The sequence below is a fragment of the Sinocyclocheilus grahami genome, unplaced genomic scaffold (assembly GCF_001515645.1).
Source record: "Sinocyclocheilus grahami isolate Dianchi unplaced genomic scaffold, SAMN03320097.WGS_v1.1 scaffold566.1, whole genome shotgun sequence".
NCBI lineage: Eukaryota > Metazoa > Chordata > Actinopteri > Cypriniformes > Cyprinidae > Sinocyclocheilus > Sinocyclocheilus grahami.
This window is the reverse complement of record NW_015505745.1, coordinates 1,447,274-1,459,902: the sequence shown is the minus strand read 5'-3', so window position 1 is coordinate 1,459,902 and position 12,629 is coordinate 1,447,274. Positions and strand designations below refer to the sequence as shown.

The following is a 12,629-nucleotide window of genomic DNA, read 5'->3' as shown; positions in this document are numbered from 1 at the left end:
CACATCTATTTCTGTTTTTGCTAAACCAAATGAATTTATTTTATGTCTTCAGTGCATTTTATATTGTGTGTATGTTTGGCTCAGGAGCTGAAGTGCGTGTCTGCTGAGAAGAGGTTAGTTCTGGACACAGTGAATGAGGTGGGCAGTGCTTTACTGGATCTGGTGCCCTGGCGTGCACGGGAAGGCCTGGACCGCCTGGTCGCCGATGCCAATCAGCGCTACCGCCAAGCGGATGAGACCATCACACAGAGAGTGCAGTTAGTGCAGGCTGCCATCCAAAGGTCACAGCAGGTACTGCAACAAATACTATGTATGTATGTATGTATGTATGTATGTATGTATGTATGTATGTATGTATGTATGTATGTATGTATGTATGTATGATTAACACAGAAGCAAAACCTAAACTTACTTAGAACTTAACATTATTCTTTCCCTGCCTTGCATTAGCATTGGTATTTTCTTTTAGGAAAATTCAAATGTAATTTCAATTAAAAAAAAAAAAAAAATTTTATTGATGTAATACTTCAAAGTAAATACAAATGGTTATAATAAATTTAAAAAGTACATTTGCAACTTTAACATACATTTTAAAATATTATTAATATAAAAAATAAGTTGTTGCTTAAGTAAAATTTGATTTAGGATCCTCTGTCCATGTTGCCTTCTTGAATGTGTAAATATTTTCGTCATACTTTTTTTTTTTTTTTTGACAGTGTATTTGTGTGTGTTATTGTTTCAGTATGAGGAGGCAGTTGATGCAGAGCTGACCTGGGTCGTAGAGACCAAGAAGAAGTTGGCGTCTCTGGGGCCTCTGAGTCTGGAGCCTGATTTGACTGTGGCACAGCTCCAGGTGCAAAGAGCCTTTAACATCGACATCATTCGTCACAAAGATACTGTCGACCAGCTCCTTAAGACACGAGAGGACATCCTGGAGAGCTGTAGTGAACAGCAGAGAGAGGCTCTGAAGGTTAGAGACAAAAAAAAGAAGAGCGAGAGGGGAGGGGGCAGAACAAGCTATGTAATTATTCCTCTGTGAAAGGTTAGATCAGGAAAATCGAATTGATATTATTCATGCATTTTCTGGCAGAGATTTGATTTGTTGTCATATTTGGGTCAAACAAAAGTGCAGGCTTGTTTTATCAGTCTTTTTCAGATTAATTTGGTTGACCTGATAAAACCTCTTTCTTCTTCTTCCTGTAGGTGAAGACAGACTCTTTAAGTGCTCATTATGAAGCAGTAAATCAGAGTCATGCTGAGCGCTTCTCAGCTCTAGAGCAGGCTCAGGTCCTGGTAGCACGGTTCTGGGAGACGTATGAGGAACTTGAACCCTGGCTGGGTGAGACCGAGACTTTGATTACCCAGCAAGCCCCTCCCGCCATTGACACAGAAGCGCTCAGACAACAGCAAGACCAGATGAGGGTGAGTGGGCAGTATGCAGACAAAGGGCTTGAGTCCCTTTTGCTCCTTCGTGGTTATATGATGTATTCAAGTCATGTCGGGAACATTGTATTTATGTGTTGAACGCATATGAACGTCACCACAAGTCTTAGTTACAAATGAGGATTTTCTCTGGATTTTCTTTAAAATCAGAGTTTCTGAGTTTAGGGCGTGTCAGTGCAGTTAAAGTATCTGACTTGCATGCACAAAAATATCATAGTATTGTACAATTATGATATGTAATGATTCAGCTTACAGCCTCTTAATGAATTGAATAAAAATATAAAAGAGCAAAAATGCATGGCAATTGCCATCTTGCTCCTGACGTAATTCCGACTTCCCAACTAGTAAATATGCACTTCCCAGGAGGACTTGGATGCACCAATAGACTTGGACTAAGACCCACAAAACTTATTTGATGTCATATGTATTAACATCACATGACATGTTTCATATGTTTTCCTGACTAGCTTTTGAGAGAGTCCATCGCTGAGCACAAGCCTCACATAGATAAACTGCTAAAGATCGGTCCACAGCTGGCAGAACTCAGTGCCCAGGAAGGGGCAACATTGAGACAACGTTATAATGAAGCAGAGAGACGTTACCTCAGCATCAAAGAGGAGGTCAAAGGTCGAGCCACAGCACTGGATGAAGCCGTGTCACAGTCTGTCCAGGTATTTGCTGCAAAATGTTAGCATGCTTATTTAGGACTGCTGCCCAGCTTGTTACAGCCCATAGTTCAGCATTACACAGCGCAATATCAACTCATTTTGTGTCATCATCATGTTTTTTAGAACACACAAGTATATTTAAGCTATTTAAAATTACACACATCACCTTTAATTAATCATTGTTTCAGACTAAGGCTTTTTTTTTTAAATAGCATCAGTGACATCTGACATCATCAGCTGCATTTTGGCTTAATGCTTGTGTTATTGATTCGTCCTGCTGGTCTGTTGCATGCTGTTGAATTAACACATTGTACTGTTTCTCCACCTCCATTCCTTCAAACTCTACTCTACTGTGATGCCACCTGTCCCACTCCTGTGCCCCATATCCTGTCACACTCTCCTTTCCATATCCTGTATCCCCTAAACTTCCCCCTTTCCTGCTTGTTGCAACTCTTCCCTTGAACATTCCCTGCACTTCTCCCTCCCATGTCCGTTTGGTCCATCCGTCCACCCATCACTCATGTTTGTGGATGTGCTGTGTGTGTCCATCCCTCCATCATCACTGCTCTCTGCAACACCCTCAGCTGGTAGAGGTAAGAGCATCATCACCCACTGATTTAACTGCTGTATAATGCCTGTATAGGATTGAGAATCAGGAATTTTCAGGAATTCTTTAATCCAGAATATTTTATATCACTCTGTTGAAACTAGTTTTAGCTTACATCGGTTGGTCTATAGACAGTATCTTATTAGTAACAGAAGATGGACAAAATATGAAATATATATTTCAATTAATTTCTTATGTTTAAAAGTATATAAATCATCCAAATTTCACATTTAACCTGCTCCCTTTACCATTTTGTATGGTAATATTTTTTGGTTATTTCAAGGTTATATTTTGAAATATATCTTCTTCATTTGCAATAAGGTATTTAGCAGAAGCTTTTATGCAGACCAACTAACAAAAAGTGATTTGCCTTCATGTATGAGACAGATAACTTTCTTGCACTACTATTCCAAAGTTTGGGGTCTGTAAGATTTTTTAAATGTTTTTGAATAAATCTCTTATGCTCAACAAGGCTGCATTTATTTGATCAAAAATACAGTAAACGAGTAATATTGTGAAATATTATTACAATTTAAAATCAGTGTTTTCCATTTTCGTATGTTTTAAAATTTAAAGCACCATTACTCCAGTCTTCAGTGTCACATGATCCTTAAGAAATCATTCTAATATGCTGATTTGGTGCTCTAGAAACATTTCTTGTTTTTATAAATGTTGAAAACCGTTCTGCTGCTTAATATTTATGTAGAAACCATGAAACATTTTCAGGATTATTTGATGAATAGAAAGTTTCAGAAATCTTTTGTAGAATTATAAAGATTTTTACTGTCACTGATCAATTTAATGCATCCTAGATGAATAAAAGTACTTAAAAAAAAAAAACAATCTTACTGACCCCAAACTTCCAAATAATAGTGTACAAGTACTGTGTAATACCAATACACCTAATACAAGACATTTAAATAAAAAATGTTAATACAAAATTGTAAAAAAAAAAAAGTTCATTTCTTTCCACTTTAAGAAGTAGCATACTGGTTTCAGATGCGTCCATGCATGATGAATGTGTCAATATTCTGTGGTGTATTCTGTAATACTTGTCCTAAAGAATTCCTATTATTTAGCACCAACTTCCTCTACCCCTTAGCATGTGTCTGAGATAAATCTTCCCTCCTCCTTATGCCTGGTCCTTCTACAGTTACTTTTGTGTACTGTAGTTGTTCTGATTGTTGTATTCCTTCTCCATTCAGTTCCACGATAAGATGGACCCTCTTTTGGAGACTCTGGAAGGTGCAGTTCAACGCTTGCGGCAGCCACCTCCAGTGGCGGCTGAGGTGGAGAAGATCCGGGAGCAACTTGCGGAGCACCGGGCTACAGGACTAGAGCTGGACAAACTCCTTCCATCTTTCAGCACCCTGTGTGCCCGAGGAGAAGAGCTCATCGGTCGCGCCCCACACGACGATCCTGCCGCCCAGGGTAAAGATCTTTGATCTGAAATGACACTATATGGTTGTATGAAGCGCTTTATCCTATATGTTTTGGTAAATCTGTAATCTGTTCCCATCCTCAGCGGTGCGTTCGCGACTCTTACGGCTGCGTTCTCTGTGGGATGAGATCAGGCAGAGGGCAGAGGAAAGAGAAGGAAAGCTTCAGGATGTTCTAGATCTCGCCGGAAAGTTCTGGGCCGACATGGCCGCTCTGCTGAGCACACTTCGTGACTCTCAGGATATTGTGAAAGAACTGGAGGACCCAGGGGTGGATCCTTCTCTTATAAAACAACAAATAGAGGCAGCCGAGGTCAGTCCAACAAGAGAGTCACAAGCAAGACATTGTTTTTTTTTGGTTTAATCTAATTTTCAGTGGGGATGTACAAAAACTGCATATTTTCAAAGCTGACTCGTCTGTAGGATGCCTAAATGGCTAGTCAACTAATTAGTCTTAAAGAAGCTCTGTATTGATCAGTGGTCCACAACCACTAGGGGGCATCAGCAAAATTACAAGGGAACTGTTAAAAACAAATAAAATCAATGTGTAAACTGAAAGCTATTTCTTGTATAATATAATATTATAATATAATAAAATAATGAATAATAAAATAACAGCATATTTTCCCCCTTTAATAACTGTTGTTTTTAATTGAAGAATAAATTATTGGAACTGAAGAGCAAAATGTAAGCTCTTTGTTCAGTTACGGTTAATAAAAAAAAGATATAAAACAATCAGCTTTGTCATAATTACAGCAGAAAAACTGTGAATAGCCTAATATAGGGAGCCGTGTGCATTTTAATAAAACACTGCTTAATGGGATTTTAGAGTAGATCAAACTACATAATATTGTGTCAAGACAATGATCTCAAGAGAATGTAGTCATGATGTTTTTGTCTCACACTCAGGCCATTAAGCAAGAGACAGATGGGCTGAGGGAAGAACTGGAGATCGTACGAACACTTGGAGCTGACCTCATCTTTGCCTGCGGAGAGACTGAGAAACCAGAGGTCAAGAAGACCATCGATGAGGTAAGAGTCTAGAAGATTGATAAGCCATGTAGGGGACACCCTATTTCACTCACATTTACACAAAATATCTCCCTGTTGTTGATTTTGTGTTGGTCCTTTGACACTCAGATGAATGCAGCCTGGGAAGGCTTGAACCGCACGTGGAGAGAGAGAATGGAGAGACTGGAAGAGGCCATGACTGCCTCTGTGCTGTACCAGGATGCTCTTCAGGTGTCTATCACACTATTGATACCACAAAATCTGCCCTGATTGGTCAAGCCAACTGTGTGTTCACGATCATTGCTTTATATCTCCACAGGGCATGTTTGACTACTTGGACAATGCTGTCATCAAACTGTGTGACATGCCAGCTGTAGGGACAGACCTCAGCACTGTTAAACAACAGATCGAGGAGCTCAAGGTTCGAATCAGACATTGTCTACTCTTATCTCTAAAATCACGTTGAGAAAAAGATTGACCCTTTTTCATTTTACATGCCACAGCAATATAAAGTGGAAGTTTACCAGCAACAGATTGACATGGAGAAGCTTTGCCACCAAGGAGAGCTGTTGCTCAAAAAAGTGAGCGACCAAACAGACCGAGACATGATTCAGGAGCCTCTCATTGAGCTACGCCACCTGTGGGATAACTTGGTGGACAAAATCACAATCAGACAGGTGTGGAAATACAGACCATTTTTTATCTCAGTCTACTTTTGCTTTTACAAAACAATTACTTATTAAACAGATCATTCAGACTCTAAATTCAGATGAGCCATGTTCAATAGCATTGTAAAATATAGACAAACACACATTGATATCCTCAGTTTAATGCTCCATAAAGCAGCCTACAGTTAGGCTAATGAATTATGAATGTATTAATAATAATAATAATATTTAACTCATTATTCAATATTGGTATTGTAAAATGAAATGTGAAAACTAATATCAAATCAATTTAAATTCAGTTTAACTGCATTTTAGAGGGTAGACAGGAAATGTTCTTACTCTTGATTGTATTTTGATTCTGTCTTCTCTCTCAGCACAAACTTGAGGGTGCACTGTTGGCTCTAGGTCAGTTCCAGCATGCTCTCTCTGAGCTGCAGTCTTGGCTCAGTCACACTCACGCCACACTGGACACCCAGCGACCCATCAGCTCTGACCCCAAGGCCATTGAAATTGAGCTGGCTAAACATCATGTATGGCATATTTGGGACATTTTTATGTACTCTACTTTTTTATTTCCTTTTTAAAGCAGTTTCCTTTAATCAAGCTGTCTTTGTAGGTTTTAAGAAACGACGTGCTGTCCCATCGGGCTACAGTGGAGACGGTGAACAGTGCAGGCTCTGAGCTTCTGGAGTCCAGTCCTGGAGACGAAATCAACCACCTGAGAGACCAGCTGGATGAGCTCAACCGCAGCTGGAAGAACCTTCTGCTGAAGACTGATGAGAGGCAGAAGCTTTTGGAAGCTGCCCTGCAACAGGTGCTCTAAAAATTACTACTGCATCATTATACAGAAAGATCTGATTGAAAGCACCATTAAAAAAACAAGTGCATCTGCATATGTTTGTAGCCTGAAATGCATCATTTGCACCGTTTGAAGGGTTGCTGTGCAGCAAAAATGGTTCTCTTTAATATTGTAGTACAGGTGTCCTTTCAATTAGCTCATTGTCTTTCCCCTGCATGGTTTCTGTGTCAGGCGGAGGGTTTCCATGGAGAGTTGGAGGAGTTTCTGCTGTGGCTCAGACGCACAGAGAGTCAGCTGTCCGCTGCCAAACCCACAGGTGGCCTGCCTGAGACCGCCAGAGAGCAGCTGCAGCAACACATGGTACACAAAATGAGTTCACCTCTAGTCTACTCATTAGATATCAGCCATTCTCAAATATGCAACTTATTAGAGCATTTATTTGATATGTTGTTGTTATTATTATTATTATTATAGCAAATAAGTATTTATTTATTTACGTTTCCATGGAGAGTTGGAGGAGTTTCTGCTGTGGCTCAGACGCACAGAGAGTCAGCTGTCCGCTGCCAAACCCACAGGTGGCCTGCCTGAGACCGCCAGAGAGCAGCTGCAGCAACACATGGTACACAAAATGAGTTCACCTCTAGTCCACTCATTAGATATCAGCCACTCTCAAATATGCAACTTATTAGAGCATTTATTTGATATGTTGTTGTTGTTATTATTATTATTATTATAGCAAATAAGTATTTATTTATTTAAAGGAGCTTAGCAACCGCTGGGAAACAGTCTGTGCCCTGTCTGTTTCAAAACAGACTCGCCTCCAGCAGGCCCTCAAACAGGTACATCTGACTGTTTTTAGTTTTTGAATGAATTCAAGAATAGTGTAAATATTTTCTTTTGACTGTCTATTTTTGTCTCTCTTTTTCTGCAGGCAGAGGAGTTCCGCACAGCTGTTCAGATGTTGCTGGAGTGGCTTTCGGAGGCAGAGCAAACATTGCGCTTCCGGGGCGTCCTGCCAGAGGAGGTAGAGACTCTGCAGGCACTACTGCACACGCACCGGGATTTCATGCAGACAGTGGAGGAGAAGAGAGTGGATGTCAATAAAGCTGCTGGTATGGGTGAAGCCATCCTAGCTGTGTGCCACCCAGACTGCATCACAACCATCAAACACTGGATCACCATCATCAGAGCTCGTTTTGAAGAGGTATGAAGCCTGTCTGGGCCAAAAGTTAGATAAATGATAGTCAAGCAAATGTCTCAACCTAAAATAATAAGTCTGAAGTGCGTATATAATACAAATGTAATATTATAATATTTACACTACAGGTGCTGACATGGACCAAACAGCACGAGCAGCGCTTGGAGACGGCTCTGACTGAATTGCTCAACAATGCTGCACTACTGGAGGAGCTGTTGTCATGGCTACAGTGGGCGGAGACCACACTGGTGCAGAGGGATACTGAACCACTCCCCCAGGACATTCCTCAACTGAAGACACTAATTACAGAGCATCAGGTGGGCAGGACACCTCCATTCATCAGCAGGCCCTTTTAATATTAATTGCATTGTTTAGTGCTGAGAGGTTTCTTATTGGTTTTGTTTTCTTCCATCAGGTGTTTATGGAAGAAATGACGCGAAAACAGCCTGATGTTGACAAAGTGACAAAGACATACAAGAGGAAACCAGCAGAACATCCCAGCAGCCTGTCAGACAGGAGAGGGGCCCGTAAGAGACTTTATCCTCATCTGCGCTCATGCTGCATACAAACACAAAACCTTTACATTCGTTACTGTTCAAATGTTTGTGGTTGGTATGATTTTTTAAAAATGTTTTTAAAAGAAGTATCTTATGCTGGGCAGAATTAATTTTTTATTTGATTAAAATGTTATGAAATATTATTTCAATTATTGCAACTTTTGAGCAGAAGTGTAAATTTGAGCTACAATAACTGTGCTCACTGCTTAATACTGGGCAGTGTATACTGTATACTGCCTATTATGTTTTAAAAATAGGATGTGAAAGAGATTAAGCAATTATAAAGGATAAAAAATGAGAAAAATAGAAATTTAAGGTCAAGTCAAGCACAGTGCATTGTGTAGTCAGTCACTAAGGTATTCCATGTGTACAATAAGCGTGTATGCTGTGCATAGTATGCATAATAATATACCTCAGAATTCACTTAGTACAGTAGTATGCTATTCTGAACATACTCTTCTGTACCCTCCTTACAGGAAAACACCAGTATGATTTTTTAAAAATGTTTTTAAAAGAAGTATCTTATGCTGGGCAGAATTAATTTTTTATTTGATTAAAATGTTATGAAATATTATTTCAATTATTGCAACTTTTGAGCAGAAGTGTAAATTTGAGCTACAATAACTGTGCTCACTGCTTAATACTGGGCAGTGTATACTGTATACTGCCTATTATGTTTTAAAAATAGGATGTGAAAGAGATTAAGCAATTATAAAGGATAAAAAATGAGAAAAATAGAAATTTAAGGTCAAGTCAAGCACAGTGCATTGTGTAGTCAGTCACTAAGGTATTCCATGTGTACAATAAGCGTGTATGCTGTGCATAGTATGCATACTAATATACCTCAGAATTCACTTAGTACAGTAGTATGCTATTCTGAACATACTCTTCTGTACCCTCCTTACAGGAAAACACCAGCAGCAGCAGCAGCAGCAACAACAGCACTCAGTACAGGTAACCAGTGGTAACCCTCGCCTCACCCAGCTCTGCTCCCACTGGCAACAAGTGTGGCTGCTCGCCCTCGATCGCCAGCGCAAGCTGAATGATGCTCTCGACAGACTAGAGGAGGTATTGCATCTATTACTACATTATTATTATTATTATTACTATACTTTTTTTACTCTTAATTTTACTCTTTGTGTAATAGTAGTAAAATAAGTGATTTAAAATGATGAAATCTGAACAGTAGAAGTAATAACTCGTGACTTTTCTCCACTCACAGCTTAAAGAGTTTGCCAACTTTGACTTTGATGTGTGGAGGAAGAAATACATGCGCTGGATGAACCACAAGAAATCTCGAGTCATGGACTTCTTCCGACGCATCGACAAGGACCAGGATGGAAAGATCACTCGCCAAGAGTTTATCGATGGCATCTTGGCATCAAGTACGTCCTCATGGACTTGCCTGCTAATCTTAGTTTTCATGTACCTTTTTTACATGCCAGTTTAACTATGCTTTTTTTTTTTTTGCAGAGTTTCCTACCAGCAAGCTGGAGATGACAGCTGTTGCTGATATTTTTGACCGTGATTGTGATGGCTACATCGACTACTATGAATTTGTGGCTGCTTTGCACCCTAACAAAGATGCTTACAGACCCACAACAGACGCTGATAAGATCGAAGATGAGGTATGGACGATGACAAAAAAACGAATGTTGTGGGTTTGGCATGATAATGAACTTTTGATGTGTTTAAGCTGAATTAAATCCACATTTTTTGTATCCCAGGTCACCAGACAAGTGGCCCAGTGCAAGTGTGCCAAGAGGTTTCAGGTTGAGCAGATTGGAGAGAACAAGTACAGGGTGAGAATCGGGTGCCCAATAGTAATAATCAAGCAAGAATTCAATGCATTTAATATGACATTTATAAAGGTACATAAATGAGCTGCTTTATCACCACACCTCCTCATTCCGATCATACCCGAGCTTGCCATTGTAATATTACGACTCTATCCAGCATCACACTCTTTCAGTTACATCAGTATGACTTGGTCATTTTGGAGTAAAGGTGCCTTGGCAGTTTTGTGTGTGTATGCAGTACCACCATAACACTTCACACCCAACTAATGATCAACCCATCAGACGTGGCTGCTGCAGTCAAGATCACTGAGTGGTCTTTCATACCTCAGCATCATTATCCATTGGTTAATGATCTTTGACAAGATCGTTTACTAACTTATTGCATTGCACAGGCTACAGATCCACAATGCTAACTCCACATCCTGACGTTTGTCCGTCTTTGTCTGTCTTTTTACTACTTCACCTTCTGTGGTGGCCTCATTGTGTTTGTTTTCAAGCAGCCATTCACAAGCACTCTACCCTGCTTATAGCAACAAATCACCACGCTCCCCATGGGCATTTCCTCCATTGTATGCTATCTTTAGGAATAGTTAAAAGGAAATGAATCATTATACCAAAATAAAAGGTTAATGTGTTTATGTCTGTATCTGTTATTTCACTGTTATTTTTCTTTTCTTTCCTCTTGTTTTATTCCTCCTCCATGTGCACCGGACTTTTTGTAGTTCTTCCTTGGGAATCAGGTAAAGTGAACAGTGTGTTTGTGGCATGTTCTCTGAAATCTGTTGCCTTTGCACAGTTCCCATGAGTTCCCACTGTAGAAGCTGGTCTTTTATTCTGGGGTTTTTCAGACAGCCAGATCTAAATCAGTACACAGGACAGTTTCTGCATGGACTAGCTAAGAATTCCCTGTGGACAGCCCACATTCTTGGCTGCTGTCTGAAGTGGGGATTTCTTTAGTGCCTTCCTGCTTTCTCAGTGGGCATTTCCTGTCTGGGAGACAAAAAATGCAGTACTATTGCCAAAATTTTAAATGCATTTATATACGCCTTCCAAATCCAGAGGCAGATTTCAAAGGTTCAGCTAATGTGTTGTGGTTGGGATGTGCTTGTTTTTTTTATTGAAAATTATTTATCATGATCAGGAAATAGTTCAGATTTACAGGGCTTTCTGTTATGACTTTTTTGGCTTTTGGTGGAGGAAAACTATCCAGTGGCTGATTTCTTGACTTAGCGAAAATAAACCTTCAACCAAAGCAATTCTTTGAAGTAAAAAAATAGAAATTCTAGAGAATTGCTGTGGTGTGGTGTTTATTGTAGAGATGGGATTTGAACTGGGCAAGCTTTAACATTAATCATGTAGATTTTTTAAAAACGTGGTTTGCTGCATGTCGCAGTGTGATTTCCTTTGATTTGCCTGGTGCTTCATAATATAATTAGTATAATTAACTAATTTGAATATGATCTTAAAGGAATAGTTCACCCACTGTAATTCAGATTATTTGCTAAACCTCATGTTATTTCAAACTTGAGTGTTTTTTTTCTTCTTCTGTGGAACATAAATGGAAAGAATTTGAGGAACGTTCATGCAAATCGTATTAAAAATGCAAGTCCTTCAAAAATGTTCACACTTTTTTTTTTTTTTTTCCCTCTAAACTAAAAATGTTTGGAACAACATGAGCAGAATTTTTGGGTGGACTAGCCCTTTAAATGACATTCTGAAATGTATAATCCTTTATCTCTGTCTGTCCTGTTCCCTCTCTTATCCACGTTCTTTCCTCTCCACTCTTCCTCTTCTTTCCTTTGCTTTTCCTCAGTTCGGAGACTCACAGCAGCTGCGTCTTGTACGAATCCTGCGCAGTACAGTCATGGTTCGAGTTGGAGGAGGGTGGATGGCGCTGGATGAATTCCTGGTGAAGAACGACCCTTGTCGAGGTAAGTCTGACATAACAGCTGGAGGAAACTTGCTCTTTAGGGACATGAAATTGATTCCAGGAAGTGCTCAACACTGACAGACAGTTGTTGACAGCATTATTCATATTTCCAAATGTTCACACTTTTTTTTTTTTTTTCCTAAACTAAAAATGTTTGGAACAACATGAGCAGAATTTTTGGGTGGACTAGCCCTTTAAATGACATTCTGAAATGTATAATCCTTTATCTCTGTCTGTCCTGTTCCCTCTCTTATCCACGTTCTTTCCTCTCCACTCTTCCTCTTCTTTCCTTTGCTTTTCCTCAGTTCGGAGACTCACAGCAGCTGCGTCTTGTACGAATCCTGCGCAGTACAGTCATGGTTCGAGTTGGAGGAGGGGGGATGGCGCTGGATGAATTCCTGGTGAAGAACGACCCTTGTCGAGGTAAGTCTGACATAACAGCTGGAGGAAACTTGCTCTTTAGGGACATGAAATTGATTCCAGGAAGTGCTCAACACTGACAGACAGTTG

The 12,629-nt window shown here is 39.8% G+C and overlaps 1 protein-coding gene across 1 annotated transcript in view; it reads left to right on the top strand.

Annotated features, from left to right (window-relative positions):
* macf1a (microtubule actin crosslinking factor 1a) overlaps positions 1–12,629 on the top strand; it is a 176,573-nt gene that overhangs the window by 154,495 nt on the left and 9,449 nt on the right. Inside the window, exons 71-94 of the mRNA XM_016239453.1 lie at positions 85–291; positions 743–970; positions 1,204–1,422; positions 1,911–2,114; positions 3,924–4,149; positions 4,244–4,470; positions 5,067–5,189; positions 5,298–5,399; positions 5,488–5,589; positions 5,672–5,845; positions 6,211–6,366; positions 6,453–6,650; positions 6,867–6,995; positions 7,147–7,254; positions 7,397–7,474; positions 7,567–7,839; positions 7,962–8,150; positions 8,249–8,360; positions 9,298–9,458; positions 9,613–9,775; positions 9,864–10,018; positions 10,118–10,192; positions 10,912–10,929; positions 12,003–12,120. Of these exons, the coding sequence (XP_016094939.1) occupies positions 85–291; positions 743–970; positions 1,204–1,422; positions 1,911–2,114; positions 3,924–4,149; positions 4,244–4,470; positions 5,067–5,189; positions 5,298–5,399; positions 5,488–5,589; positions 5,672–5,845; positions 6,211–6,366; positions 6,453–6,650; positions 6,867–6,995; positions 7,147–7,254; positions 7,397–7,474; positions 7,567–7,839; positions 7,962–8,150; positions 8,249–8,360; positions 9,298–9,458; positions 9,613–9,775; positions 9,864–10,018; positions 10,118–10,192; positions 10,912–10,929; positions 12,003–12,120 (3,745 nt within the window). The remainder of the gene's footprint in view (positions 1–84; positions 292–742; positions 971–1,203; positions 1,423–1,910; positions 2,115–3,923; positions 4,150–4,243; positions 4,471–5,066; positions 5,190–5,297; positions 5,400–5,487; positions 5,590–5,671; positions 5,846–6,210; positions 6,367–6,452; positions 6,651–6,866; positions 6,996–7,146; positions 7,255–7,396; positions 7,475–7,566; positions 7,840–7,961; positions 8,151–8,248; positions 8,361–9,297; positions 9,459–9,612; positions 9,776–9,863; positions 10,019–10,117; positions 10,193–10,911; positions 10,930–12,002; positions 12,121–12,629) is intronic.